The 26565-nt window shown below is 36.6% G+C and overlaps 1 protein-coding gene across 1 annotated transcript in view; it reads left to right on the top strand.

Annotated features, from left to right (window-relative positions):
* The window catches only part of NUBPL (nucleotide binding protein-like), an 86458-nt gene that overhangs the window by 44590 nt on the left and 15303 nt on the right, over positions 1-26565 (top strand). Inside the window, exons 7-8 of the mRNA XM_010574288.1 lie at positions 8618-8711; positions 21159-21244. Coding sequence (XP_010572590.1) covers positions 8618-8711; positions 21159-21244 — 180 coding nt within the window. The remainder of the gene's footprint in view (positions 1-8617; positions 8712-21158; positions 21245-26565) is intronic.

A 26565-nucleotide genomic window follows, 5' to 3' on the forward strand; every position in this document is an offset into this window, starting at 1 on the left:
CCCCCCAAGAAAAACCCACTTTTCTGTACTATTTATCAAGCTGTGGTAGATGTTTTAGATGTTTCTCCTCTTAACAGTGTTTTGCTCCATCAACAGTATCTTTTAAAAGAAGGAATATGTTCTCCCAGCAGAATGATGCCTTTAGAATACAGCTTTTTTGTTATGCAACTAAAGTGGGTGCCCATTTTAAGTACTTTTTCTGCTAGATATAAACAGTTTCTTCTGTATAAAAACCATTAACTAAGAACTGGAGCTAAACAAAAATCTGGGAAGCAAATGAAAATATGAAGACTGTTCCTTGCTTGGCAGTAATCACTGAATGTCCCTGAAACTCATGGTGTCGGCACCTTCAGCAAATTATTTTAATTAGGTTTAGAATACAAGTAACACTTTTAATTTATTGTTGCAGATTCATAACTGAGGGCACTGGTGAATGCAAAAGCATGGTTCTGTGGGCACAGCAATTATTTTGGCAATCTATATGCGATGCTTTCACAGATTATCGGTTGCCTAATTCATAGTAAATGCTTTTACTACTCTAGGAATAAGACATTCAGCACATCTTTAAACTGTGGGAATGTTACGTATTCAACTGCAAAATCTGTACAATATTAAAATCGTATTTATTTTCATTTCTACATTGTCTGTGTCTTTAATGAACTTTCTGTGTTGCACTCTTCATAAGGACAACCTATATGCAGTTGTTCTTTTTCCTTTCTGACCTAAAGGCGGCTCTTTTAACAGAGAACGTATACCAACCTCACAGTCCCATGGTGAAGAATCCCAGCAAGTCACTGATCTGCTTTGCTTGCTCTTGCACATGCTCTAGCTTACATTCTTTTTTCACACTCTCTCATCCTCTTGAGTCTTCCTGTGGAGTTGAAAGGTTCTGTATTTTGTGTAGCCTTGTTGCAACTTCTTGTTGGGAGTATTGATTGTTGTGCTCTGAGGTAATTCAAGCAGACTCTCCAATGCTGGTTTCATTAGGAAGGGTAGACTATTTTGAATTCAGTGACTGGAGAGGATGTGCTTGTGAATTTTAAGTACGGAAAGTTTGGAGGATGTATTATTGTCCATATGTGTGAAAAACAGGTTATTTAAAAAAAAAAAAAAATTTTAATATTGAAATTTAATGTTTCACCCCAAGGCTACTTACTCTGAAATCTGATAACATCTCACCAAGCAAAAACCCAAGTCCTATATTGAGATTTACTGTCTTTCGGCCGTGGTTCAGTGTCTACATCTAATTGATTCTATTCCAGTTTTTATATTGCACAATTTATGGTAATATTGGAGGGTTTTCTTCAGCAACATTTTAAGTGACTTGAATAACATCTGTCATGTTACTTTTTTCTGTAATCCTTTTTCTGAAGGCCTTAGACTGGCCTCTGTAGAAGTTCCCTTTTCTGTACAAAAAGTGTTGTATGTTGTACTTAAGAAACTGAATTTTCTGACCTTTTTAATCTAATGCTTTTTAGTTTAAGCGCTAATTTAAAATCAGTGTCTTGATGATGGGCGTGAAATGATGCATTTATTAGTTTGTTGGTAGCCCAATAAGGAATTGATTAAGGAAGTTAAATAACTTGTGAAGAGAATTAGGAACATTGCTTTCTGTTGCATAGTTTCAGCATTCAGTCTTAAACTATATATCAGCTTTTAACATCATGACAAAAATAGAGGCTAAAATACGTATGGGGAGTGGGCTTAATAAGCTTCTCCCTTTTGATATTTGTCATCAACACTTGCAATGTTTCCTTCTGTTATTATTGTAGGGAAAATCTGAATTAGGCAGCATATATAAATTGTATGAGCTTAAACTGGGTCCTGATAATACTGCCTTAAAAATGTTTTGTTGGCTTTGGGTTTGATAGCTAAATAATGCTTTTGCCTTTGTGTATTAGTCGGGAGAGCTCAAAGAGAATCTATAGTTTAGATGATGTGCTTAACATAGCTGCATCAACCTGGTGATTAGTTTAATTAGATGACGTGATGCTAGCCCACTTTATTCTGATTTGTTTACCTTTATATTACTTTATTTTTGTGCTTACTTTTATTGTTAAAAGACATAGGAATAGAAAGTTGCATCGTTCTGTATTTCTTTTCCAGATGTTGTTATTCAGCAGCTGAACTACACACAGTTCTGTATTATAGAACAAGAAAAAAAGGATGGTGTGTTTCGAAGAAAAGTTTCTGCAAATTATGTAGTGCAGACTGTTTGTGGGTCAAGGGTAGAGAGCAGCAGATCAACGATCAATCTCAAGACTGACTGCATAATAAAAGTTTGCTTCTCAAACTGTTGTCTTTTAGAGAGTAAGTGCTTTGAATCCCTGAGAAATGGGAATCTCAGCTCACAAGAACTCTTTGTAGTAACAACTTGAACCTAGTGGAAGAGTCTTTTAGACATGGTAGTGCTGATACAGTCTCCATCAGTTGTGCTGGGAATGCACAGAAATATTCCTTTTCAGTCATCCCCCGAGATTGTCCCCAGAGTCTTGTGGATGTGCCCCACAGCTGCCTGCTGTCTTCCCTTCAGGCTGACATGATGTTGACTGGGCTTTCTGAAGGGGAGTAGGAACCCAGTCTTGAGTGCTTTCCCTCTGTCTCCTAGAACACCCCGTAGAGAATAACCTCTTTATTGTAGTCTTCTGGGAGTTGTTTAGCTTTGTAGGTTATATAAATGAAGGTGACAGAAACTCCAGGCTACTACATTTGCCTTCAGTTCTTAACATTATTAAAAGCCACCAGGGAGGAGGAGGCCAGTTTCTGTTTTGGTTGTTGAATTGAACAGGACCCTGGCTTTCTTCCTAGGCACTTATTTCTAAAAGTTACTTTTAGTCTCTATTGAGAAAGAATAGGAGAATTTCCTTCTTTTTGTGGAAATCTTTGGAGCAAACTGTTCTTATGCTTCACCTCAATTTTGCTCTGAACTTTGCAGAACAGGCTGCTCAGAAATACTTTAGAGGGAGTTTGAACCTTTGCAGTGCATCTGTTTTTTATGGTGTTAGATTGCAAGGCTTTGAGATTGCTTAAGCATCAGAGGACAAGTCAAAGGGGCAGTTGTCTTTGTTCAGAAAGTGTCAAGTTGTATTAAGCACTATGGAATATCCTGCTATGGTTTAAGTAGTTACTTCACTACCAGAGAGCAAGTTTCCATAGGGACTAAAAATCTTCTGGTTTATGTCTGGGGAATGTCTCCTTTATCAAATATTTGTGAAAATAAGTATTATTTTTTTTTTACATTAAAGTGCCATGTTTCATTATACTATTCCTAAATTATCTGTTTTCTTACATCATGAAACTACTTATTTGTTCCTAATGTCTATGTATGTTTAAGCAGAATCTTTAAGTAACTTTTCAAGGAAATCTTTTTAAATATTTGTTTATTTTGCACTAAAAGATGTAAATATATGTGAACAGTTATATATATATAGATAATCATTGAACAACAGCATTTCTTACCTTTATTTTGTTCAGCTGTTTGCCTGTGTTAAATCATTTATATACACAACAAAGTAGTTAGGAGGAGGGGGGACCTGGCAGGAATAGACCTTAAGCTGCCTGCAATGTAGCTCTTGGTACTTCTCTGATACTGGTGTTCAGAGTTTAGTTGGCTGCTGCCAAGTCTGCACCTGCAGTGCTGCTTGATTGAAACTCTGCATGTATTCTTCTTAATAAGAAGAAATAAATAATATCTCCTGTTATTTACCAAACACCAGGATTACTTCAAAACCACAAGTAGCAATCCTTCTGTGCTAATATTCTGTCATTTCTGCCTTGTGCACAGAGGATGCTCAGGCTTCATTCCTCAGCAGAAATGCCATCTGTATCTCTATGTTCTACCTTGGGTTTAACTTGCTATTTGGAACCCTTACTCAAAATGTGTATCTGGTATTTTGATTATGAATTGTCACATAAACAGAGTGATTGATTAAAGTAATTTACATAGAAGCATTCGTGGTGTTTGAGCAAGCGAAAATACACAGAAGCACATGGCACTTAATTACATTGCTTAACAATAAATGTCAAGTTAAACCTTTTAAAAAAAAGATGAATGCTATACTTAAGGAAAGTGCAATTACATTTCTATGGTTTGAAATGTTTTACACACTGTATATATTAGAGGGGCAAAGATATTAACACTTTTGTACATGCAAAGGTGCTGACAGATTTCAGATGCTACAAGGCAGGCTTTTGTAACTGCTGTCCGCTTATTGCTTGCAAAGGGAACTCGTTTACTGTAATGTGCTGTTAATCTGAGCTCATTTACTTGTATGCAGCCACATTTGCATACAGACACACTCTCAGAACTGATTGAGAACATGAGGACTAGTGGTCCTGATTTGGTAAATTGTTGCATATAAACAGGATTTGCATTCAAATTAGTGTTTTATATCACAGCCTGATTATACGTCCCATTTTAATAATGTTGAACGAATAGCAATAGTGGATTTCAGAAAGCCACTCCTCTGATTATATGTTCCAGTTCTAAATTTAATTTAAAAAGTCTTTCCCCCCTTTTTTTCCTCCTTTGCTGAAATTTAGTAACAGACCTGGAATTTATTCTCCCATTAAATAATACGTACACTTCTATAACAAATTGTTATACCTTCCAAATTACATTCAATAATTTGTTTAATAAAAGACTGTCATATTGCTTTTGTGTTCCTGTGGGAGGGTAATGGAGGAGCAACTGAACTCCACGGTGTTCATCATCTACTTCTTGCAGAGTAGAAGAGAGTAAGAGGGAGTCTACAGAGCGAAATGGGATGAGGTGCAGAGTTCCCCACCCCAAGTCTGAGCAAATCCATGTGTCTAGACGACACTGCTCGCTATTGGGTAAAAACACTAGCTCAATTCTTTTCAGCAACTATAGCTATGTCATTGTGGTGCAGCTCTCCATTCTCACCCCGAATTACAAATGAAGAAGAAGAGAATAAAATTGTGAGGATAACTATTTGACTACGTCCAGAATAAACAAGGTTAATTTTAATGAGGAGCAGTTTTCCAGACTAGTTTGCCATCTGACTTTCTCCAGTTCAGCGCCACAGCAGTGGCATAACTGAGAGGTGTGTGCAGGGTAGTTCTCGCATATGGACATCTTCACTGTTGCCTCTTCTGAACTGGTGTGACAAAAGCCTGTCTTCCTCCTACTCTGCACAGCAGCAACAGATCCTCTCCACTGCTGCTGGGATGGTCTAGCTTCTCCATTTTTCTGTGCTCAGATTTATAAGTATTATAATGGAGCAGAATTCATTTGATAAAGACAGCTAATTTCTTTTTTTTCAATCCATGAATTTAAAGAAAATACATGAAATAAGATGGTTTCAGTGCCATAAATTGTTATAATTTAATTGCACCATGTATTAACAGAGTATTTTTTCCTGTTGCCTAGCAATGAGATTAACCATGAGATTCACCATGTGCTTAAGATTCCATTATTAACTTCTGTTTTCAGAGGTTTATAACTTTAATAAAAATGATTACTCATAGGACAATCCAGAAAGTGCATGTTGTGGAAGTTCTTTTTGTTGTTACGGAGTCACTTACTAAGGAAGCTTGAGGCAGAAAGCTCTGGTGCTCTCTGATTTCTGTACCCATTCTCCCATGCTACTATATGTGGTAAATTTTGAAACTAACTTCTCGAGCAACAATTGTTTTGTGTGTTTTTGAAGCAGTAAGCTATTTATAAAACTGTTCTTTTACTTTAAAGCTTCTACATGGAGACGTTTTTACCAAGGCAGCTATCTCTGCTTAGAAGAGCAGCAACTGCTTTGTGCTTCCCCACAAAACTGAAAGCCTAGGAAAGGGTTTGAGCACTGGCATTTGAGGTCTTCTCTGTTAGTGTTCCACATAGTAGTGGAGCAGGTCTAGACCTTTTCTTTGGGGAACTGTAATGTTTGCTAGGTAGAAGGATCATCACATGGAGCTTCATGAAAGAGACTAGTGCTTGAAGAGGTTGGAGGAGCAGAACCTCTGGTAAGAGTGAAAAGTAAAGCTATAGGTCAAACCCAGAAAGTTGCCTTGTTCCACAAAAGCTAGTTTAAAGTTAGGGACAGCAAGTATATGCAAAACCAGACAGCTTTTAGCTGTGGGAAAGAAAAAACCAGTTACCTCTGATAAGGGTGCAGTTTGGATTGTCTTGTACTACTCCATGAGGCAGCGCTGTACCTAAAAGGACTTGACTTTGAGCTCATGGAGAAAAAGGCTGAAAACTACTCATATCCAAGTTTCTTCAAGAACAAAGTGTTTTTAGCAGACAAAGTGATTGGAAACTATGTCAGAATGATAGTAGTACAATGGCACTCAGATGTGTTTCTGGACTGCGTCTTGCTGCAATGCAGAAAGTAGAAAAAACAGTTTATTCATAGTTGCTGTAAAAGTATTTAAGGAAGGAGAATATGATTACTGAACTTATAAATTTGGACTTAACAAAAGATGCTAGGATCAGCCTTTATGAAGACCTTGGGGGGAAAAAAAGGTATTTTGAATTAATCCATTTTAAAAAGAAGAACTCTATATACCTTAGTGTTTCAAAATGGTTGTGATTGTTATGAAAGATTCGTTTTTGCATATTAAGATTTACACACTTAACTATTTATAGAGGATCTGTGTGTTTAGTTGCGAATCTTTAAGGAACTTGACTTTATTCATGTTGTAAACTACTGCTACTTTTTAACAGCTATGTATTTTCAATTTGTCACCTTTATAATAGTTAATTTTTAATTAAGAAACATAGAAATGTAAAGTTCATGCCTTCAAGTAAGCAAAGTAATTTTCACTGGAAAAGGAGGCATTCATCAGCACTGGCATTTATCTTGCTTTATAACTAAGCAAGATGAGTTAAGAAAAACAAAGTAAAAAGCAGATTTTTTTTTTTTTTTTTAGATAAACTGGCTTCTCTGTCCTGTGCTTTTGTTTCTGTACATATATTTTTGCACATATCTGTAATTTTTCTTTGGGGTCATATAGTCTCAGTATGATTATGAATGATAATTACTTTCAGAAATCTGCTAGGTATATGTAATTTTTGTTGACAAAATATAGATATTATAAAACAATGCAGACATTATAGATAATACAGATCAATATTAAATGTGAAAAAAGTACAGTGTTTGCTGTGGTTAACATAAGTAGCATTTCTTATTTAGCTAGGCTGTCTTAGGCACCATTTAGTGCTCCTGCAGCCTTTGTATAGAAAGTGAGGAAAGGGAGGTGTGCCAAATTCCATTTCTCACTGGAGTGCTACATTGGGTTAGTGGTCTGGATTTCATATTGCTTGTGCTTCCCCAGAACATCATCATCCCTACAAGAACTGGGAGAAAATGAATGAGTGTTCCCCTGACAGGGTCTAACATTCCAGGACAGTAGCTGGGGGACTGGCAAAACGTTAGTTGTTTTTGCTGTTAAAGTGACACTGAGGGAATGTGTAAAATAAAAGAGAAAGTAAAATCCTGCTCTTGTTTGGTATTTTCCTCTATTAAAGCAGCTCATACTATTGTATCTTACATATTTTGTATGAATCGGAAACATACCATGTAATTGCATTATGTCTGTGTGGAGAGAAAAGTGAGAGGGAGGCATTTGTGGGTCTTTATTTTTAAGTTGGTTATGATTTCTAAAGCTTCTGTACTGCAGAGACAGAAGACCTCACACATTACTGCTGGCTAGGAAGAGCATGCTGGTACTAACCTGCACCATGTCAGAATTGAATCGAGGATTTCCCGAAGCCTAGTTAACTGTTGGGAAATGGTTATGCGAAGCATAGCTTGACTTTACATTATATAGAGTAGGCCTAGGACCGTTTCTGTTCTCAGGAAGAGAACATTTATTGCAGTACACGGTGCTCTGGAGAGAGTTATTTGGCTCTCCTGGAAATCTGTCTTAGTAAAGAATGTAAATAATCACAGCATTCCAGCATTCTCATACTTGAGCCTAGTATCTTTAATGGTCACTCTTATTTGATGCCCAGCAACCAGTAAACTTTTAAAATTGTGTGATGTCTTATGTACGTTGTAAGTTTGTATAATTATACCTGGTAATTTTAATTTAACAAATCTGTTGTTTGTTTGTTTGTTTTTTCTCCCAACAGTTCTTTTTCCTAGAAAAAATTCAGTAATGATAGCTCTAACTTTGCAACAACAAACCAGAAAAAAATTGCTAAAGATTTATATGTAGTTTCAAACAAGTGATAAGAAGCAAGCAAAATTGGTTTTAAATGAATGGAAACAATTCCTAAGCTGTATTTGAAATGTGGAGTTTTAACCTGAATTTTACCTAACATTTGCTTCTAGCCTGCGATTACGCAGCTGCAAACTAAAAGTCTTAAGTTGTTGCTGCTTTTTGGGGGGGATGAATTCAATAAGGATTATGTTCATAAGGTTAATAATAAAGTTGCGCTCGTAGTTTGAGTGATCAGCAAAGATTGCATCTCTTAGAAAAATAATGGCTTGATCCTGTACTGAAAGTGTGACTAAAAGGCATCTCAGTAGCAGTCTTTTGAGGTGTCCTTGGTTCACTTGTTTTACGTTATAGGAAACAAGGACTGCCATAAAACACAAAATGCCTTAAATAAAACCACTTCAGACCTCCAACATACATTTTTACTGTTGTCTTCTAGGTTGACTGGGGTCAGCTGGACTATTTAGTAATTGACATGCCACCTGGGACTGGAGATGTACAGTTGTCAGTCTCACAGAATATTCCAATTGCAGGTATGTGTATTACTTGACTGCCTCAGAGATTTGAAGTTAGTTAAGTCTGGTAGCTTTAGAAAAATCTTATTTTAAAATGCTAGTCAGAAATTCTTTTGTCTTTCTAACACACTAAGAAACTGTCCTGTCAGTCGTGTGGTGATGAAAAACACTATCAATGATTTTTAACATGTTAGCACGATGATTGTCTTACTTTCTTTTAAGCTAAGTTTCAAACAGATTGAGAAGTCTAGTATAGCAGTGCTCTTGAAAAAGGCAGTCATGCCAAAAATTGGTAAGGTTAGTAGTAGAAAATATTTTCTTTGTCTGGATCTACTGCACAGTAAAGCTAATACAATAAAATAGTTGTCTTCATGATTGCTTTCTAGTTAGAAGCTGGCAACACTGTTAATGCACAACATTTATTCAGATAAACTATGCAGCGCTGTAATACACTAATGCATTTTTTTTTCTCTAGTGTTATGAATTTGACTTTTTGTAGGGTTTTTAAACTTCAACAAATCAGTCTTGAGATATGCAGGCTGCCCTCTGATCTCATTGGTTTCAGCAGGAGTTAGAAATACTGCTTTTGAAAGCAAGCTGAGCATCTCACAAGACCTGATAGACTGTTTATTACCTGTCTGACATACTTCAACAGAAGCAGTTGTGAATAGCCAACATAATCAATGTTAGGAACTCAGTGGTAAGAGACAAAGCAATCCTTACAGTTTCAGAAATAATTTAGTAATTGCTTTTCACCAGGAGGGTAGTGCAGTGCTGGAACACATTACCCAATGAGTCCATGGTATCTCCATCCTTGGCAGTTGTCCAGGTTGTACTAGACAAAGCCCTAGCTGGCCCTACCTAGTGTTGCTAGCAGATGACCTCCAGAGACGTTTTCCAACCAGAAATTCTGTGATTCTGAGTTATTAAGGAATCAGTGGGACTGCTTGCTCCACTTTTTGGTGATACCAGATAAATATGTTGATACGAACCCAAAATGGTAGCAACTTTTACTGCTCTCATTCCTTCCTGAGTGCAGACTGGCTCATGTGCACAGGGAGGCCCTGGTTACCTCCAACACTCCTTTCTCTGCACTTTGGTGGCAGTAATGCACTGAAGTGAAACAGCTAAATATTAAATTTGTAGAACCAATTCACTTTGCATGTAGAACTCTTACCAGGCTGCCTGACAAGTTTAATGAATAAAGAATTGTGTATCTGTAAAAGTTCATAGGCTAGGATAAAAGAGTTAGCTACAGGTGTAAGTAGAAAGACTGGTGGGCATTACAGACATGCCCATTTATAGAGGCACTAGAGCTATTGGATTTTGGGACATTCATCCTGGTTTCACAGCAAAACCATCACCACTGTTACAGCACAGTGAAGTCTACAGGAACAAAAGGAACCCTTTAACAACCAGGCAGCACCTTGTACTTTTTCTGTAACACAGTCATGTGTCAGCTGCAATCATACATGATAACCACAGTTACTCATATATCTACAAGCCAAAATTTTTGACAAATAGTTAGATTTAGTGTTAAGGCTGCATGGTGGTATCTCATGATCTTCCATGATGCCAAGTTCAGAAAAAATTAAATCTTTTGACATATAAAACTCAAATGTTAAGGCACATGCTAAGTCAGCCATAACACTATCACCCCCAAATTGTTAATAACCACAGGGGGTTCCCTCTGCTGTCTGTGTTTGTGTTGAGTGGTGGAAGGGAGCAAATCAATAGAGTTGTGATGAAGGATTTAATGAATTTTTCCCATAAGAAGTAGAGGAGGAGGCTTCTAGTGCCTTAGCTTCTCTGTGACCTGGAGCATATGATGAAAAGCAAACCATGATTCATAGCCATTTTCTTAAATGCACTGCTTAGTAGGTTGCATGTGTGAGTAGCAAAGCAGGAGGGCCTTTTACTCCTAGGGTTTTAAGCAATGAGGTGAAGCATGACAGTGGTATGGAAGTCTTTGGTAAAGTAGAATTTCACATTAAATCTTGTATGTAAGGGCAATAAAATTATGAAATTAAAGAGATGTGGCTTTATCTTAGTGGATTATGTTTTTTTTTAAAGTATGGTGGGTATTGATAATTGCTATCCACTACAGTGCACCTAAATGTCCTAATTTAACATAGAAAAGGTCATTAGACTCTTGGTCTTCAAGGGATTATTGTGCCCTTTTCCCACTGAATTCTACACTGTCTTCAGAAGAGTGAGTGGTTGTGGTATTGGTGCACTGGGTCCTCTGGGGCAGAGAGGTGATAGACAGAAGTACTTTAATCCTGTATTTCTTCTAAGTTTTGTTGAGGTCTGTTTGTGGAAGGTCACAAGAGCTTTCTAACTGGTACACTACATCAGTAAATGGAAACCTTAATTTAGATTTTTTTTTTCATAATACTTACATCTTCTTAGAATGTTACAAAGAAAAGGAAGTTTAAAAAAAAAGCTGGATTTTTTTGCTAAGGACAGCAATGTCCTCATTCTTGTGTAGTTATAACAAAGTTATAAGAATTAAGAGTAAATAATTTTTATTCAGTATTTTCATTAGTTTTCCATATGCTTGTCAGAAACCTGTCGTTCTCATACCTGTTGAATCAGGTTTTGAGGCAAGTCAAAGTAGACAAGATGATGATTTAAAAAAAGGAAAACAGGCTTAAAACAACAATAAGCAATGTAAATTTTCTTGATATGCCATAAAAAGGGATAAATTCTTGCCCATGTCTCTCCTTAAACTCTTTGCTATGGCTTTCTGGCTTTTTTTTTTTTAAATTTGCACAAGTATGGGCTTTTACAACTTCCTAACTGAAGACAGCATTTTGATTTGAATTCTGAAATGGCTTCACGTTGTTACCACAGTTGCTCAGTTCGGTTTATTTCTTCGTCAATCCTAACTCCATAAAATTAGGAGTGATAGCATCACTTGACATTTGTCCTTCTCATTAGCTGGTGGTGTTGAGCATGTTGAGGTCTACTCCTGTGGTTTAAAAAAATAAGTGTTTTGTGCTTTTGATGAGGACAAGCACAGCAGACAAGGAGTGATAAGATTTGTAATTCCCAGTGTTCTTACTGGCTCAGTGAATTTTAGTGATTCATAAAGAATTTTTTCTGTTGTGTATTGTGGGTATTTTTCATTCTCATTGGAAGGGCTTCTTTTTGTGTATTACATCTTGAACTGTACTTTTTTCTTTTACTCTTGTTACTTGGTTTCTGTCTCTTTGACAGTCTATAGCCTTGTTTAACATGCTTTCATTTTTTTCAACCTTGTTCCTTTTAAGGGTATGGAATATAGTGTTACAAATATCGATGATGATGCCTTTGGAGCAGTCTACAGAATTCTGCTGGCTTTGTGGGCTCCGTCTTCATTTGCAATTCATGTTTCTAAGCTGTGTGTTGTCTTTTATTTTTTTACAGAGAGTATTTGGTGTTGTGCCATTCTGTTCCCTCTCCAGTTTTCTTGTTCTTTCTTTATCCTTTGAGGATGTCTTGGACAGTCATGGTATTAGTGGCATAATTTCATTCTTCTTCCTCAGAGACAGCATATATATCTTGGTTAAGTACGTTTGGAAGTGCATTATCTAGTTTGCATAAAAGTTGTACTTTGATTTGCATGCATGCATATGTGAGATACAGTATTTGCCTTACGGTTTCTTCATTATTTATCTATGGCTTCCTAGGGATAGACAGCGTAGAAAAATTCTACTCTGTCTCTAGATAAATTTACAAGCCTGCATTCATATTTTTGCCAGCCATTTACAGATTTTTCTGTGAGTGTCAGAAAGAGCACAGGTAAAGGTGTTTTGTTTGGGACAGGTTTGCCCAGATGGGTCATGAAAAACTGTAGCATTGCAACATCTGACAATAAGAGAGGGACTGATCAGATGTGTGAAATGGTATTGGGTTTTAATTTTAGAAGACTTTTTTTTATTCTGCATCCCAGGTACCATAATTTTCTTGAGTCAAAAAGGGATTAGAGCAATACCTAATGCGTAAAAGCAAAACAACAAAATATGTCTTATAATCCTGGTTGTCATTAAAGAGAGTATCAGCCTCACACAACTTCAGCTGGAGTGACAGTTTTGTGTGGGTACTTTTCATTCCTTAAAAGATGAAAAAGGAAACTACTGTGACTCCTGTTTTTTATTTTATTATTCTTAGTCACCTTACAAGGAGATGCATCTTATTTAGCATATTATTCTTTAATCATCCGTAACTTTTCTCATGTTGGGAGTCATTCTTCAAAAACTAGTAGGTGAGAAATGATATGGTAGTTAGAAAATGTGATATATGTTTCTGCTCAACCACCACTTCTTTCTTCAGATTCAAGTCTGCTTTCCAAATAGAAATCCAGGGTCAGTCTGGAGGAAAAGGCTTTGTTTATGGTCTGTTGTCACTTAATTTGTATTTGGTTCTGTTTCTTCGACTTTGTTCTTCTGTTTCATCGTTTGCATGGGATACCCAGAAGTGGGTTCTTTATCATGTATTGATCATGCGTGCTTGGGAAAGTTCGAAGCGTCCTTACATGTTTTCCAGCTTTTAAAACGTAGAGGGTTTCAGATGACATTATGATGTTTGATATCAAGATATAGTGTAAATTAATGATATTATGAAGAATAAGGCTTGTGATTCCTTTGCATTACGTGGTTGCAAAACTGAGAAGTCTAAGTGTGTGTATTTTTTTGATTATTTAGGTAAAGGAGCCATAAATCAAATTTATAAATAATATTGGAGATGGAGGATTAGCCTCCCTAAAGGCTGGGGGAGAAGTTTATCATTCTCTCCCTTTAGAGTGTGAAGGCTGCGTGGGCAGCAGCAAGGGCATCTCTGTTAGAGAGGCAGTCCCAGAGTCCTGCACAAGTGTTTCTTCCTCATGGAGGCTGACCGTTAAATAAATTAGGCTGTCTACTGCCCTTTCTTTATTAATGTTAAAGTGAAGTCTGCATTAGTAAAGTGTGACAGTTTGACAGCTCTAGGGACTGGCACTCTGTCTCAATTGACAGAATGGACTCCAGGTTAATACTGGAATTGTTTCATTTGCTAAACTTTGTCATATTGCTCTTTTCTTTGGATATTGTGATGCCATGGCAGTGAAAACCATTAGAAATATGCACCTGTCTAGTGGGAAGCTGACTGAGACAACCCAATAATTTCACATCTTACTGAACAATCTTTTAATAATTACAGTAGTGAGCATTGGACTGAACTGTTTATACAGGACACCTAAAAGTAAAAGGCTTTGTGTTTTTATTTCAGTGCTCTTAATTTTTCCACCTTTCGGAAGTAATGTATTTTGGGGTTTTTTTGCACAAAGCATGTATTATTACAATCTTACAATAATAAGGTCTGAAAAGGCTGTTAATAAGAATCAGAAAAGACAATTAGTCAAGATAAGTGAAGTGAAAGCAATGTGAATGCTATTTTATGTTTTTCTCAAGTTCTATAAAAACAGAAGCATCGCCCTTGCTAGTCATACAGGGAGTGACTTTCGTCACCTTTTAGATTTAAGATCAACATAGTACAGAGTTCCTACCATCTTTTTATTGCCCTGTCCTATAAATGGTGTGATTTTTTCCTTATGATTGCATCTTTCAGCAATATGTAGCTTTTAATTAAATCCTGAATGCCTTTTGCATGTAAGGCTGAAATATTTACCAAAGGAATTTTTGTTACTTCAAATACAAATTTTCAAAGAATTTTAATTAATGGAGTTTCTTTTGATGGCAGCATTTTGATAGATAGGTTTAACTTAAAAAAAAAAAGCATTTTTCTGTCTTTACTGATTAAGTGTTAATAGTCTTATTTCCATTGAAATATGTACATTGAAGAAAAAAGTGTAGAGGGATGCCACCAACTTGAAGACACTTGACATTTCTAAATTCTGAATGGAATGTGACATACCAAACTGGTGAACCAAACTATTTCATCATATTTATGTTGTGTCACACAGACCAGGGTGTAGCCTTGTACACAAGTGTTTTATAGCGATGTGTGGGACTTAGGAGAACTGGATCCTGCCTCAACATATAATAATGTACAATAACAGGAAGTTCCAGGTGATGAGTAGACTGCCTGTTCAGAAATGAGCATTAAAAACAGAAAAAGAGAATTTCAAATCAGATTTTTAAAAAGAAAATACTGTTGATGTTTTATAAAACTATTCACGAATTAGCGTGAAAAAGAATTGTGATTTGTGAGATAAAGGTGTCTTTTAAAATTAACCAAAATTGCAAGCTGAGTAGGTATGGTGCTGTTCTCTTGTCTTTTCTGAAGAGAAATGATCAAAAAAACCCCAATGCTGCAGTACAAGTTGCATATAGCATACAGTTTAAGATTAGAGGTGTATCTGTATTCTGTCATTGCTCTTTGTGTAAGTGTCTGTTTGCCCCTTGCTGAATATCTCTTACTTTGATGCAAATCACAGTTTCAAGGCATCTGATCTTCTTTCCTTTTAGTTTAACAGTAACACATAATGTTTTTCTCCATTTCTGAGCTTGCTTTCTTCTTGCATGGAGGAGGTACATCATTAGTTTCTACAGTAAATTTTTGAAGATATTTTATGAAAGCCATCTGGGTAATAGTAAATTTTACTTGGTCTATTTTTGAATGGCAAATATTTTTAATACCAGATTTTTTTGTGGATTTACTCTTTCTTTCATCCTGTATTTTGATATTTTAAATAACTGTAGGAAAGGAAAGGCACATAGGTTTAGGATAGATTGAAAAACAAAAAACCCTTAGTCACACCGGTGGGGATTTTAAAATAGTTCTTTGTATTCATCCAAATATAATTTGTATGCTGAAATAGTTTGCTCTGTTGTCAGAGAAAATGTAGTTGACAAATGCAAATTATCATCAGGGTTATCTTAGCTTTGGACACTCCTGGTACTTCATTATGAAGTCTCAGACTCAGTGGAGTCTGTAAACTTAATTTAGAGACCAAAATACAGTATGAGTTTACACATTAATGCCTTGCACTCTTTCAATATAAGTTTAAATTTAAGTCTTGGCTCATGGAGATAGATTTAACACGCATTGCCTGTCCAGGCTGAAGTGATAGCATATTTGGTGCAATTTCTTTAAATTTTATCATTCCTGAAAAATAGTTTCCAGGTATTGAGGGGGAAAAAAGCTGTTAAGTATAGAGGCTTTGAAAACTGAGGTTCTCTGAGGTCTGGCAACAGCAGCTAAGTGTATGTTAAGTACTAGATTAGCTGCAATTGCCTCGGTTTTTTTAGACCAATTATTCTGAACAGGAAGAATAAACGAGCATAGTGTTCAGCTGACAGTTGCACAAGGTGAGAGAAATCCATGTGAATAGTGGTATTGCATTCTCTCCTCTAGCTATTTCTTATGAAAAAAATAAATGTTTAAATCTGCCCCTTACCACCCCCACCTCTGGGGGAAAAAAGTAAAACACAGAATGCCTTTGGAGGTGATGGAAGTAGTCTCAGTGTTGTCTTTTTTCTGTGGTAGAATCAATCTTTTACCCAGTTCTCCTCTTTGGATTAGGACCTCTCATTGAAAAAAATCATATTCATTTGTCAAAAGAGACTATTTGGACTTGGCTCTTGCATAGTACAATGGTCATTATAATCTGGACATGATTGGCAAATGCTGTTGAAAGCAGGAGGTGGAATGGAGCAGAGCAGAAAAATGCTAATTCAGATAGCTAAGGAAAGGTGGAAAGTGGCAGAGTGTCTGTGAGGGAGTAGCTTTTTATTTTATGCCTATACTTTGCAAATAATGCTTATTCACAGATGTTATTACAAATGTTTTCAGTGTTTTCACTTTGCTAAATAAATATTGCGTTGTTAATTGCTTTAGTGTGACACATAATCACTTTTGCCATGACCAAACCCAAACATTTTAACACAGCAAGTGTTGGTTTCCACATCTTTCTCCATATGCTCTGGTGTGAAATGGATGTTACAATACTTACTGATCAGTTAGATAAGGGCAGTTTAACTTCAGGGTGACAGCTTTATCCAGCTTGTGATATTCCTCTGCTCAATGGTTTCATCACTGACAGTTCCTCCTGCCAGGAGGGAGACACTTGGTCTAAGATTTATGTCCTCTTTTCATGTGAGCAAGGTGGTAGTGTCCCAATCTCTAATTACCCACTAGTTCCTGGGCAGAAGAGGACATGTGGCTGTTGGAAACATACACTCTCTGAGCAGTTGTTCAAAGACTCCTCCAAGAAGGTAGCAAGCAGGCTGGAGGTGCGATGCAGCCAGGATCCATCCTTTGGGACAGTTCTGAGCTATATTATGAGTCTCAAGTAAGGATCCCTTAAGGGAAAATCACACTGGTGATTCTTTTAAGTTGCTAGCTGTGATGAGATGTCACACATAAAAGTTAAAGGACATTCTTTACAAGGTTTATCCAAGGAGATGGACAATTTTTTAATGTTAATGTATCTATGATCATCACCAGCTGAAATTTCAGCAAAGATAGAAGTCTTTGTTCTTGCAAGATCTTGTTCTGCATCTTCAAGTGCAAACTCTATCTGTAATTGCAGGCACATTTTACCTGTGAAGTAACAGGAAATTTAACAGAAGGTGAGAGGAACTCTGAAGACATCCACAGTAGAGAAGATTCAGATTCACCAGGCTATTTATAACTTGAAAGTCTCGCCTAGAAGTTTGAAATTGATGCAGTGGAAAAAGTAGCAAAAGTTACAAAAGGTGCATCGGTGGTGTGGTTGGATCAGGCCATCCACAGCTGCACTGAAGTCTGAATGTGGTTCCTTGCAAGAGCGTTCAGTGCCTGTCAGTCAGCAGATGCAATTATTAGAAAAATGCAGTGTATCTTTCTGTGTCTTTATCCTCCAGAACTCTTATTTATCAGTCTTTCTGGTCAGTTACACTTCACTGGTTTTGGGGTGGCATTATTTGCTAAGTTAATAAGAATCAGGGTGATGTAAGACACAGTCTAATACTTGCGTGTGGAGGGGTCCTTAATCATCTGTTTGGATGAGATGCACGTAGCCTGGTTCTGAAGTCTGTCTTTGAAGACACTAGAGGGAAGAAAAGAATATGTTAGAGGGAACCTTTCCATCCTTCTAAACTGCTGCTTATCAGCTTCTTTTTAGACCCACCTGTTTTTTGCTTGGGTACAAATTGACTATAGCTAAGGCTTGGAGAGATTCCACCTTATGCCTTGTAATCCAGAGTATCTGATGCAAACCTTAATGATGCAGTGAATGTAGGTGATATTTTCTATACGCAGAAATTATAGGCTGTTTCAGCTCTTAAAATTTCCTGAACAGCAGTCCACCAGAAGGGTGAGTACCAAAGTGCTGTGTAGGCACACCTTTCTTTTACTGAGGGTTAAGGACCTGGGCTTAAGCCAAACATCAGTTTTGTCTCTCTATATTATGTATGCTAAGGATTAAAAATACAGTTAGCATAGTTTTTACTACTGCAATGTGCATCGTCTTTTTGTCAACTGAAATACGGTGAAGTTACAAAAATAAATGGAATGCATGAATAAGTAGATATGTCAGTTAAACCTAAATGTGCTCAACTTAGATATCCTTAGTATGCTCAAGGCACAGAAATTATTCTTCTGCACACAACTGCAAACATAGAGTTTGTAGTATGTTTTAATGTGCTATGTGATAGCATTACAGTTTCTGCAACTTCTCTGTTCAATTTGTCAGCCTTAGTTTGCCTCATTCAGACAGAGGCTTGTGTAAACATTGCACGTATTGCACTTCAAGAGACGTGCTGTGTGCATGAATTCAGTCATATTTCATTACTTTCTTGATCAAAATAACTCTTTACTGTTTGATATTCCTGTTAACCATGTAAAGCCAAGATAGCAAAGAAAGTGTGGGATGTGTTCTTTCTTGCTCGTCATATGAATCACTTTCTGAAATAAACATATGCAAACTTATTTGGGGAGGGGAGCACCGTGAAAAGTCTCATTTGCCATGTTCAGTTGCTAGTGAAGGAAATAATGCTGCTAATAATTTGAATTCTTGAACTTCAGGTTGGCTTTGCTGGACTAGCAGTTGTACCAAAGAAAGAGAAAAGATACTTATTTTAAAGGGCGTTGGTGCAAGTCAGTACAAGCTGCTGTGAATAAATTTTGTCTGTAACCCAGCTCAGAGTGAAAAGGAAAGTAGGAGACACACATCTGTTACACCCTCAGCAGCAGCTTTCTGAGCATGTTGGCTTTTATTCTGTGGAAGAAGCCATGCAAGTTGTCCAACGAGCCTAATTTTAACTCATGTATTTCAGAAGACGGGGTTTTTTGTACAGGGAGTTGGTGTTTGGCAGCCTAAACTCTGCAATGTGCCATTGGGTCTTTTTCCCTTTGGATGAGAATTTGTTAGTAAAAAATATCTCTTGGATAAGTTGCTTGTGGTTCTAGTGGCTGTTTTCATTGTGCATGGTCTCTGTCCTTCGCACCATGCCAATTATTGGATTCTTAAAAAAAATTAATAATGGACCAGCAAATGTAAACTTCAGTTTTGTTGACTGCATATTAGCTTCTACCTGAAGTTCCAGGGAATGCTGACCCAGCAGCTTCATAGAAGAGTGTGAACAAAAGTGTGAAACAACTAACATGAGTGTATACACGTAAGACACAAATGTCCATTTTTGTCTGAAAAGAAAGCAGTAATAAGCATTTTGTCCAAGTATTGAAAGATCTTTGTTTTACAAAAATGCAGAAAACTCGAGGACATTGAGTCTAAATTACTTACTTCTGGACTGTGCTTTTAGGGAAGGGTGCATTCATTTTGTGGAATTAGCCCTGCATTTCAATGTCAGATGTAGAGCATAACCCTACACTTAGTGAAACGAGGAGCTAAGGTGACTTGGATGAAACTGAAAGGCTTCCACTTTATTCTTTTTGATGCCATTGGAAACAAGTTGGATTGGGTAAAACAGCAAATCACTTGGATGCCAGAGTTTTAGCAAACAATAGGGAAATTGCGTTTGCTTAGTAAGTTACATATGCCGTTCAGTTTTTTGGACTTGTGTCTAATATTATGTAAGGCAGAGATTGGAAGCTTTTCAGGAGCGAGGTGCCAGATTGTATTTTTCTTTCACAAATTAGAGGTTAAGAACGCTGGTTGAAAACATTCAAACGTGCTGTCAGGCGGTGTTTGGAAACGTCTGGCTGTCAGGCAGGCACGATGCCACCCGGCAGCCAGTGGACGGCGTGGGGCTGGTGTGAGGGGCAGGGCTGCCTGTCCCAGTGCTGCCGGAGCCGGGAGCGCTCTCGGGATGGCCGGTGCTCCGGCCAGTGCCAGCGATGCCAGTGTTGTGTGCCTCTGGAAATCTACCTGCCTCCTCCTTTGCCGTGTACATCAAGGGTTGGGAGCTGCAGGCCCGGTAGGAAACTCTGTCCCGTCTGTCTAAAATTGTCTGCTGTAGTTGCTATTAGTGTGAAGTTTGGCATAACTTTCTTGTGCGAGGTTGGCTTGACTTGGCTCTGCAGAGACGTTTTATAACAGATGCTTTGGAGACTGAATGGTCACGGTGAAACCAGAGCTAATCAATTGACCGATAATGTCCTCTTTTACATTGCATTTTTCTAAAAGAGGGCCAAGCATGAGCAGATTCTTGATGCAAATTTTGAAGAAATAATATTTGAAACCCCTGAGCATATGCAAAAAGATGCTCTTTGTGAAGCAATGGGGAATATTATAATGTCTATTTTTTGCAGGCTATATTAATCAAGAAGTAATATAGGATAGTGTGGGATAGTAAGCTGTAGGCTTACTTTAGAATCTAACCTTTGACAAAGAGCTCTACCTGTTTTATATGCTTAATAACTCCTGGGAGTACTAATTATCAGGTAGCCTGGAGCCGTGTCTGAACAGTAAGCAATAGTATTTTTCAAACCTAGTGCAAGTGTGCATGAGTTGGCCTCTTATTTTGTGGTATCGTTCATACAATTGCGCTGGTGTTGCGTCTAGTGTAACATGTTTCAAGACTGTGCCTGTCAACGCTTTTATCAGCAAGTGTAGCAGGTTCAGAAAGCAACAGTCTGATTACAGGCAGCTGCCTCTTGATTTTAGAACAAGGCTTATTGTTAAATCAAAAGCTTTCAAATGTAATTATGGCATGGGACAGTTACTGTGTAGATATTCCCAGAGTACCACCTCTGCAACCTGTCAGCATGTGGACCATGTTGTCTTCTAGCCATGGTCATATGACAGCTAGATCAATTTTCTCATTTAGAAAATATAAATTGTTTCTACGTGGAAAAACATGATGAAAATACCTAAATTATTTCTGTCACTCCATGTCATATCTCAGTGATTTTGGTCATGCGACAATAAAAAAACTAGCATCATTTTCCTCCTTAAATCCAAAAAAAAAAAAAAAAAAAAAAAAGGCATATAAATGTGTAACTACTTTGAATTTAGTAGCATGTATTAAATAGTCAAAATATTTAACAGTAGAATCAATAATACAGATTTTAATGGTATTTCATGTTTTCTTTTCCCAGGAGCTGTGATCATCTCCACTCCGCAAGATGTGGCGTTACTGGATGCACGCAAAGGAGCTGAAATGTTTAGAAAAGTTCATGTACCTGTAAGCCTCTACATCAATAATACCAGTAGATTGTTCTTCCAAAATGCAAAAAAAATTCCATATACTGCAACAATAGGTGAACAAAGCATTCAGGAATCATTTCAATTTCATAAATTCTTGTTCAAAAAAAAGGATTATAATCCGTCTTATATCTGTATCAGGAGCTTGCTTTAGCAGAAAGGAAAGAATTTTCTCAGGCCGAGGTCAAAATGGTACTTAATTTCTTTTAAATCAGTTGGCTTAATCACCTGGAATGGATCAGACTGCTAAACCGAGTATCTTATGAAGTAATGTGTGCTTTCCAATTATACTGTCTTATTAAATACTCATTATGTGTCCTCTTCAGCACTATCTGTGCTGGAGCTTAAAATCTAAAATTTCTTGAAATGTGGAAAAATCATATATTGGTCCATTTTAAGAAGGAAATGTAAGTTTTTGGGGAGATAAGTGCATACCTAATTGTCACTTTGCCATTTGAAGGGCTCTGTGACTGTCACGACAAGTAGAAGGCTGTCTATATCACTTTGTTTTTCATGAGGTTTGTAGCTTATATGGTAGCTCGCTTGTTTGGGAAATGCAAAATTTAAAAATACCAACAATATTCGTATGGATTGGGAGAAAATATTAAACAGGGTGACATCTTTGACTCGATATTTTCTGTGTGCTACAAGTTGCTAAGTAACTGAATGTTATACTCCAGAGTGTTCATGAAGAGATTCATTTTTCATTTGAAATGTGCAGTTGATGAGAAAATATAAACTGAAATGCTTCCTTATCTTAATCAGTAAAGGAAAAAAGCCATTTAGTATACTTTAAAAACGATGTTTTCTTGCTTACCTGTGTGAAGGTTACTTCAACTCTTAATTAAGAAAGGAAATTTCTTTCATAGCTAGTGCTTTGTTTATTCAAAAAATGCAACAGAAACCTTGAAGTGACTGCTTTCCCCTTTTGTTTTAATTTACAGAATAGCTTAACAAAAGAAATACATTGATAAATTCCTTATTGTTAACTATTCCTTAAGCATATTTGCACTAAAATGAAAGTATAGTAGCATTTATCATTTGCTACTAGAAGAAAAACAAATATATGTAACAGAAGAATAACACACGGAATGTTATGTTTTGATTTTATGTATGGGTTTGCTAAAATTATGCAAAATTATTTTCTTCAAATGAAATTGTGTTCAAGTTAGTACTTTGCTGAATTTTCCTTTTGATTTAATGAGAAATTACCAAGATTTCTTTCTAAGTCTGTTTTGTTCAATGTTCTCTGAAGAGAATGGCCTCTAAGAAAATCATGCATTCTAGGATAGGCTTGACTGCTATTAATTTGACTAGTGGTAGATAAGATATTAAATACGATCTATTTTGATTTGTTGGAATTTTCAGATCTTTCTAAATCAAATGAAAAGTCACAGTGAAGCTGTTGCACCAGATGCTGAGTTTGAATGTGCTTGCACCAGTCATCAGGTCTTACCTTTTTCATGGCGCTGCTTCATTTTATTCTAACCTTGTATATACATCAGTACAGACGTGTCATTTACTTCAGCATTAAAGCAGCTCCTCCTGCCTATGTATTACATTTCTAAGTGTGAACTAAATCTGAGGATCTAAAGAAAGTTTAGTTACGTAATTTTTGATGGACAACTTCAAACCTGAGGTTTACATCAAAGAGGTGGAATCTGTGGGACTGTGCTAAAATTGCATATCCTGATTATATAATTGACTGGTCTTTAAAAATCTAATGTTTAAAATCTTTAATCTAATCTTTAAAAAAGCGCTTGCAAAGAGTCTACTTTTCAAAGAAGCAGAGAGTCTGTAGTTTGCTCAGCCTTAAGTCTTTGAGTATGCTTGCTTATATTTAATGAACTGGAGTCTCTCCCTTGTACATACAGGCATAGATACACCACCTTCCCCTTACCCCCACAGTCATTAGTTACCAAAGACTCAACTGACACATGTAGTATTACCACAGCAAAGTCGCAATGTCGTTAACATTGTTTGTCCTTTACTGCATTGAAATTAGAGTGGAATGGCTGAAAGAACTGATGAAAAGCTGGCAATAAGAGTCAGCGTTAGAACCGGGATTACAATGCAAAAGTCTTATTTCCAGTCTTAGGACACAGTCTTTAGAAGAGGAGTGCCATCTCTTGTGCAGTGGAGCACACCTGGTAAGGAAGGAGTTTGCAAAGTGATGCTGAGTCCTGTCACAAGTTTCAAGATTCTTGCCCATTATGTGAGTTTGGCCATCGTTTTCATGCATCCCAGAGGCTTGCTCTGGGCAGGTGACAAAAAAAAGGTGAATAACTTTTAGTGTTTAGGAAAAAATTGCCTATTTTCAACTGCTGAAATTGAGTTCAGTTCAGTATGGTTTATATTTGCAATCACATCCTTGAAAGAAAAGGAGAGGGTTTAAGTTAAATCTGTAACTTTCCTGATAGTTTCATTAAATTGGAAGGTTATGTTGTGGATTTCACAGTTTTCAAAAAAACTGCTTATGTAAACTCAGCTGTGTATTTCCTTCTAAGATTTTTATTGTCTAAATTGTTTATTTGGCTATGTACTTACTGGTATTTCTGTAGCGTCCAGAGTACCCAGCCAAGATTATGGCTTCATATTGGGAGTGGATGTTAGAGCCAAAAATTGCTCGTTATAAGATGAAAGGTAGGAAGACAGAAATACTAGTGTGCATGTTTTCTTGAAGCACTAAAATGTCAAGTGACTTGATGGTTACACAGGAGGTTGATGGCAGACTGCAGAGCTGTAACCCTGATCACTTCAGTCCCCATCAGACTGGAGTTGGACCTCAGCACCATCCATCCTGTAGTACAGTGAACAACTTCAGTGGGTTTCTCAGGAATTGTCTCCTTGTGTAAAGACAGAGGGTTTTAATTTTCTCACTGTATTTTATTTAACTTAGAAGGTAGTATATTTGGATTTTGGCATGATTTGTTATGGAACCAAAAGGTTAATTGAGCATAAGAAATATGTATGCATTCAGAAACAGTCTGTATGGAGATAATTCATAATGAACAGTTTCTTCATTTCCTGTTATTTCTTGATAGATGTCTGTTCACCGTTTAAAATAATGATTTGACTAAATGGAATTCAGTTCCATGCATTATAACTATCCTCTCCTCCACTACCATAGGTTAGCTCCTGTATTGTGGTGCATCTCATCATGCTCATTTTCATGTCATTACTGAGCCAAGCTTGCCGAGAAATGTACAGGGAAAGGAGCTCACTAAGGACTAGAATAGGATTCATGCATACTTACGGGATAGTTTGTGTAGACAGTAACAGCTGCTTTGAAGCTATTCCAGATCTATTATTTGAGCAGGGAAATGAGAGTTATTACTGACTTCATTAGGAAGACCTATTACTTTGTCTGTAGATTTAAAAGCTCTGAGGATCCTAGTGAACTCTCTTCCTTCTGTAATTCTATCTGCTGAAGTATGCATGTTAAAAATACACTTCAGCACTAAAGTTGTGTATGTTTGCACAGATTCTATATTAAACTGGGTGTTTATAATCGGCAACTTAATATTCCAAAAAATCTCTTCATATTCCCAAATAATAATTTATATATTAATAAATATGCAGTACTCATTGGCTGACAGATAGGAACAACACTGAAAAAATAAAAATGATTGTGTAATGCTGAAATGTCATCTGCTTTTACTAAGATTTGCTGAAATGAAAACAAAAAAGGACAGTGAATAAGTCCTGTAAAACTGCTGTAGCATTGAGGATACAGCTGTATCTCAGCATTTGCATTAACTGTGGCAGAAAGACTTCTTAGTTATTAGGTTATCAAAGAATTAAGAAAACTGCTGTAATAGTCCTTAACTATTCACAAAACAATAGTAGACTACTTTTTCTTTGATTATGAATTTGCTGAATCATAAATGTTGTATGACTACTTTGAGGAGAACAGAAAGTTCAAACCACAAGATACCTGAAGGTGAATTAATTCATTTAAAGTATAAATGTCAAGTTCTCTTTTTTGTCCCTGTGCTGCAGAAAATGGCTTCCCTGTATCCTAGTTAAAATACTGTTTTTCTTTTGTCAAATAATACTCCTTCCAGTGTTCTCCAGTTTACCAACACAGTGAAAATTCCATGACTTTAATTTAGAGAAGAGCAGGATGAATGCCTGCTCAGAGGTCATCAGTAGAAGACTGGCTGTAGAGAGCCCTTTTTACCATCCCTGCACCTTGTACCCTTTGACACATAGTATTTCATGTCTGTCTCAGTTTAAGAACTGGATGAGAAAATTACCTGTAGTAATGTGCCAGTAAACAGAAACTTGTTCCTCTTGCTCCTCTGGCAGTCCCCGGGACAGAGTAGAAAATGGGAAAAATTTGTGGTGCTAAATTGAAAGTAGGTGATCTTTTTTGTTTGGTTGGTTTTGGTTTTGGTTTTTGTTGTTGTTATTACCGTTTCTTAAAATGTTCCTTGCTTTAAACCCTCTGAAAGTTTTACATAAGTAAAGGAAGACTACTTAGAAAATAGCATGAAACATATTACGGTGGTATAGAAAAAGCAGGTGATCGTCTTTTGATCTTTTTTAGCTTATATCTAAGGAAATTTTTATTAAGATATTGTAAATAACATGCTTTTTTATTTTCAATTTTGGTGCAAAAGTTGTACATTGATTTTTAATTAAAAAACTTAATATTTCTTGTTTGCATTGAACACTGGTATATCCTTTCAGATATACTTTGTTAGCATAGTGGATATGTTGCTCCTCTAATAACTAGGCCAGCTTGTTCAAGCACAAAACTAGAATGCCTGGGGAAATTTAAAAGTACAAAATGCTACAAAGTAAATAACAGCTTTTTGTACTTGAAAATATATATTCATATTTTTAAAACTTAGCTCTGGTGCATGTGACATATCTAGATAACATGTAAATCTTAAAGTGAAATATTGTAACATGGAACCTCTTAAAGCAGGTCTTCTGTTGATTAGCAGATGGGATAGAAGCTTTCACCCTGTAGTGTTTGAATGCTGTTTTCATCAGTTTTGAGAAATTCTGCTCTGCCTCAGTGAATAGTTTTGTTTACTAAGTGGATAAAATGAGATCAATGCTATCATTAGCATTATTATACATTGTGAAAGAAGATTTTTGTGTGCATGATTTGGCAAATTTTCATTTGACTTATTTTGAAAGGATGATGTTGAACACCTGGCATCAACGGAAAGGTACCTGATATGTGTGTATTAGATTTTTATGCTGTGGTTTTTGCCACTTAGTTTCACATAATTATTTCCTTTGTTTGATCTTTAAAATGTGCTTCTGCTCTTCAGAAGAATAGCA

The sequence above is a fragment of the Haliaeetus leucocephalus genome, unplaced genomic scaffold, assembly GCF_000737465.1.
Source record: "Haliaeetus leucocephalus isolate CR32 unplaced genomic scaffold, Haliaeetus_leucocephalus-4.0 Scaffold417, whole genome shotgun sequence".
Taxonomy (NCBI): domain Eukaryota; kingdom Metazoa; phylum Chordata; class Aves; order Accipitriformes; family Accipitridae; genus Haliaeetus; species Haliaeetus leucocephalus.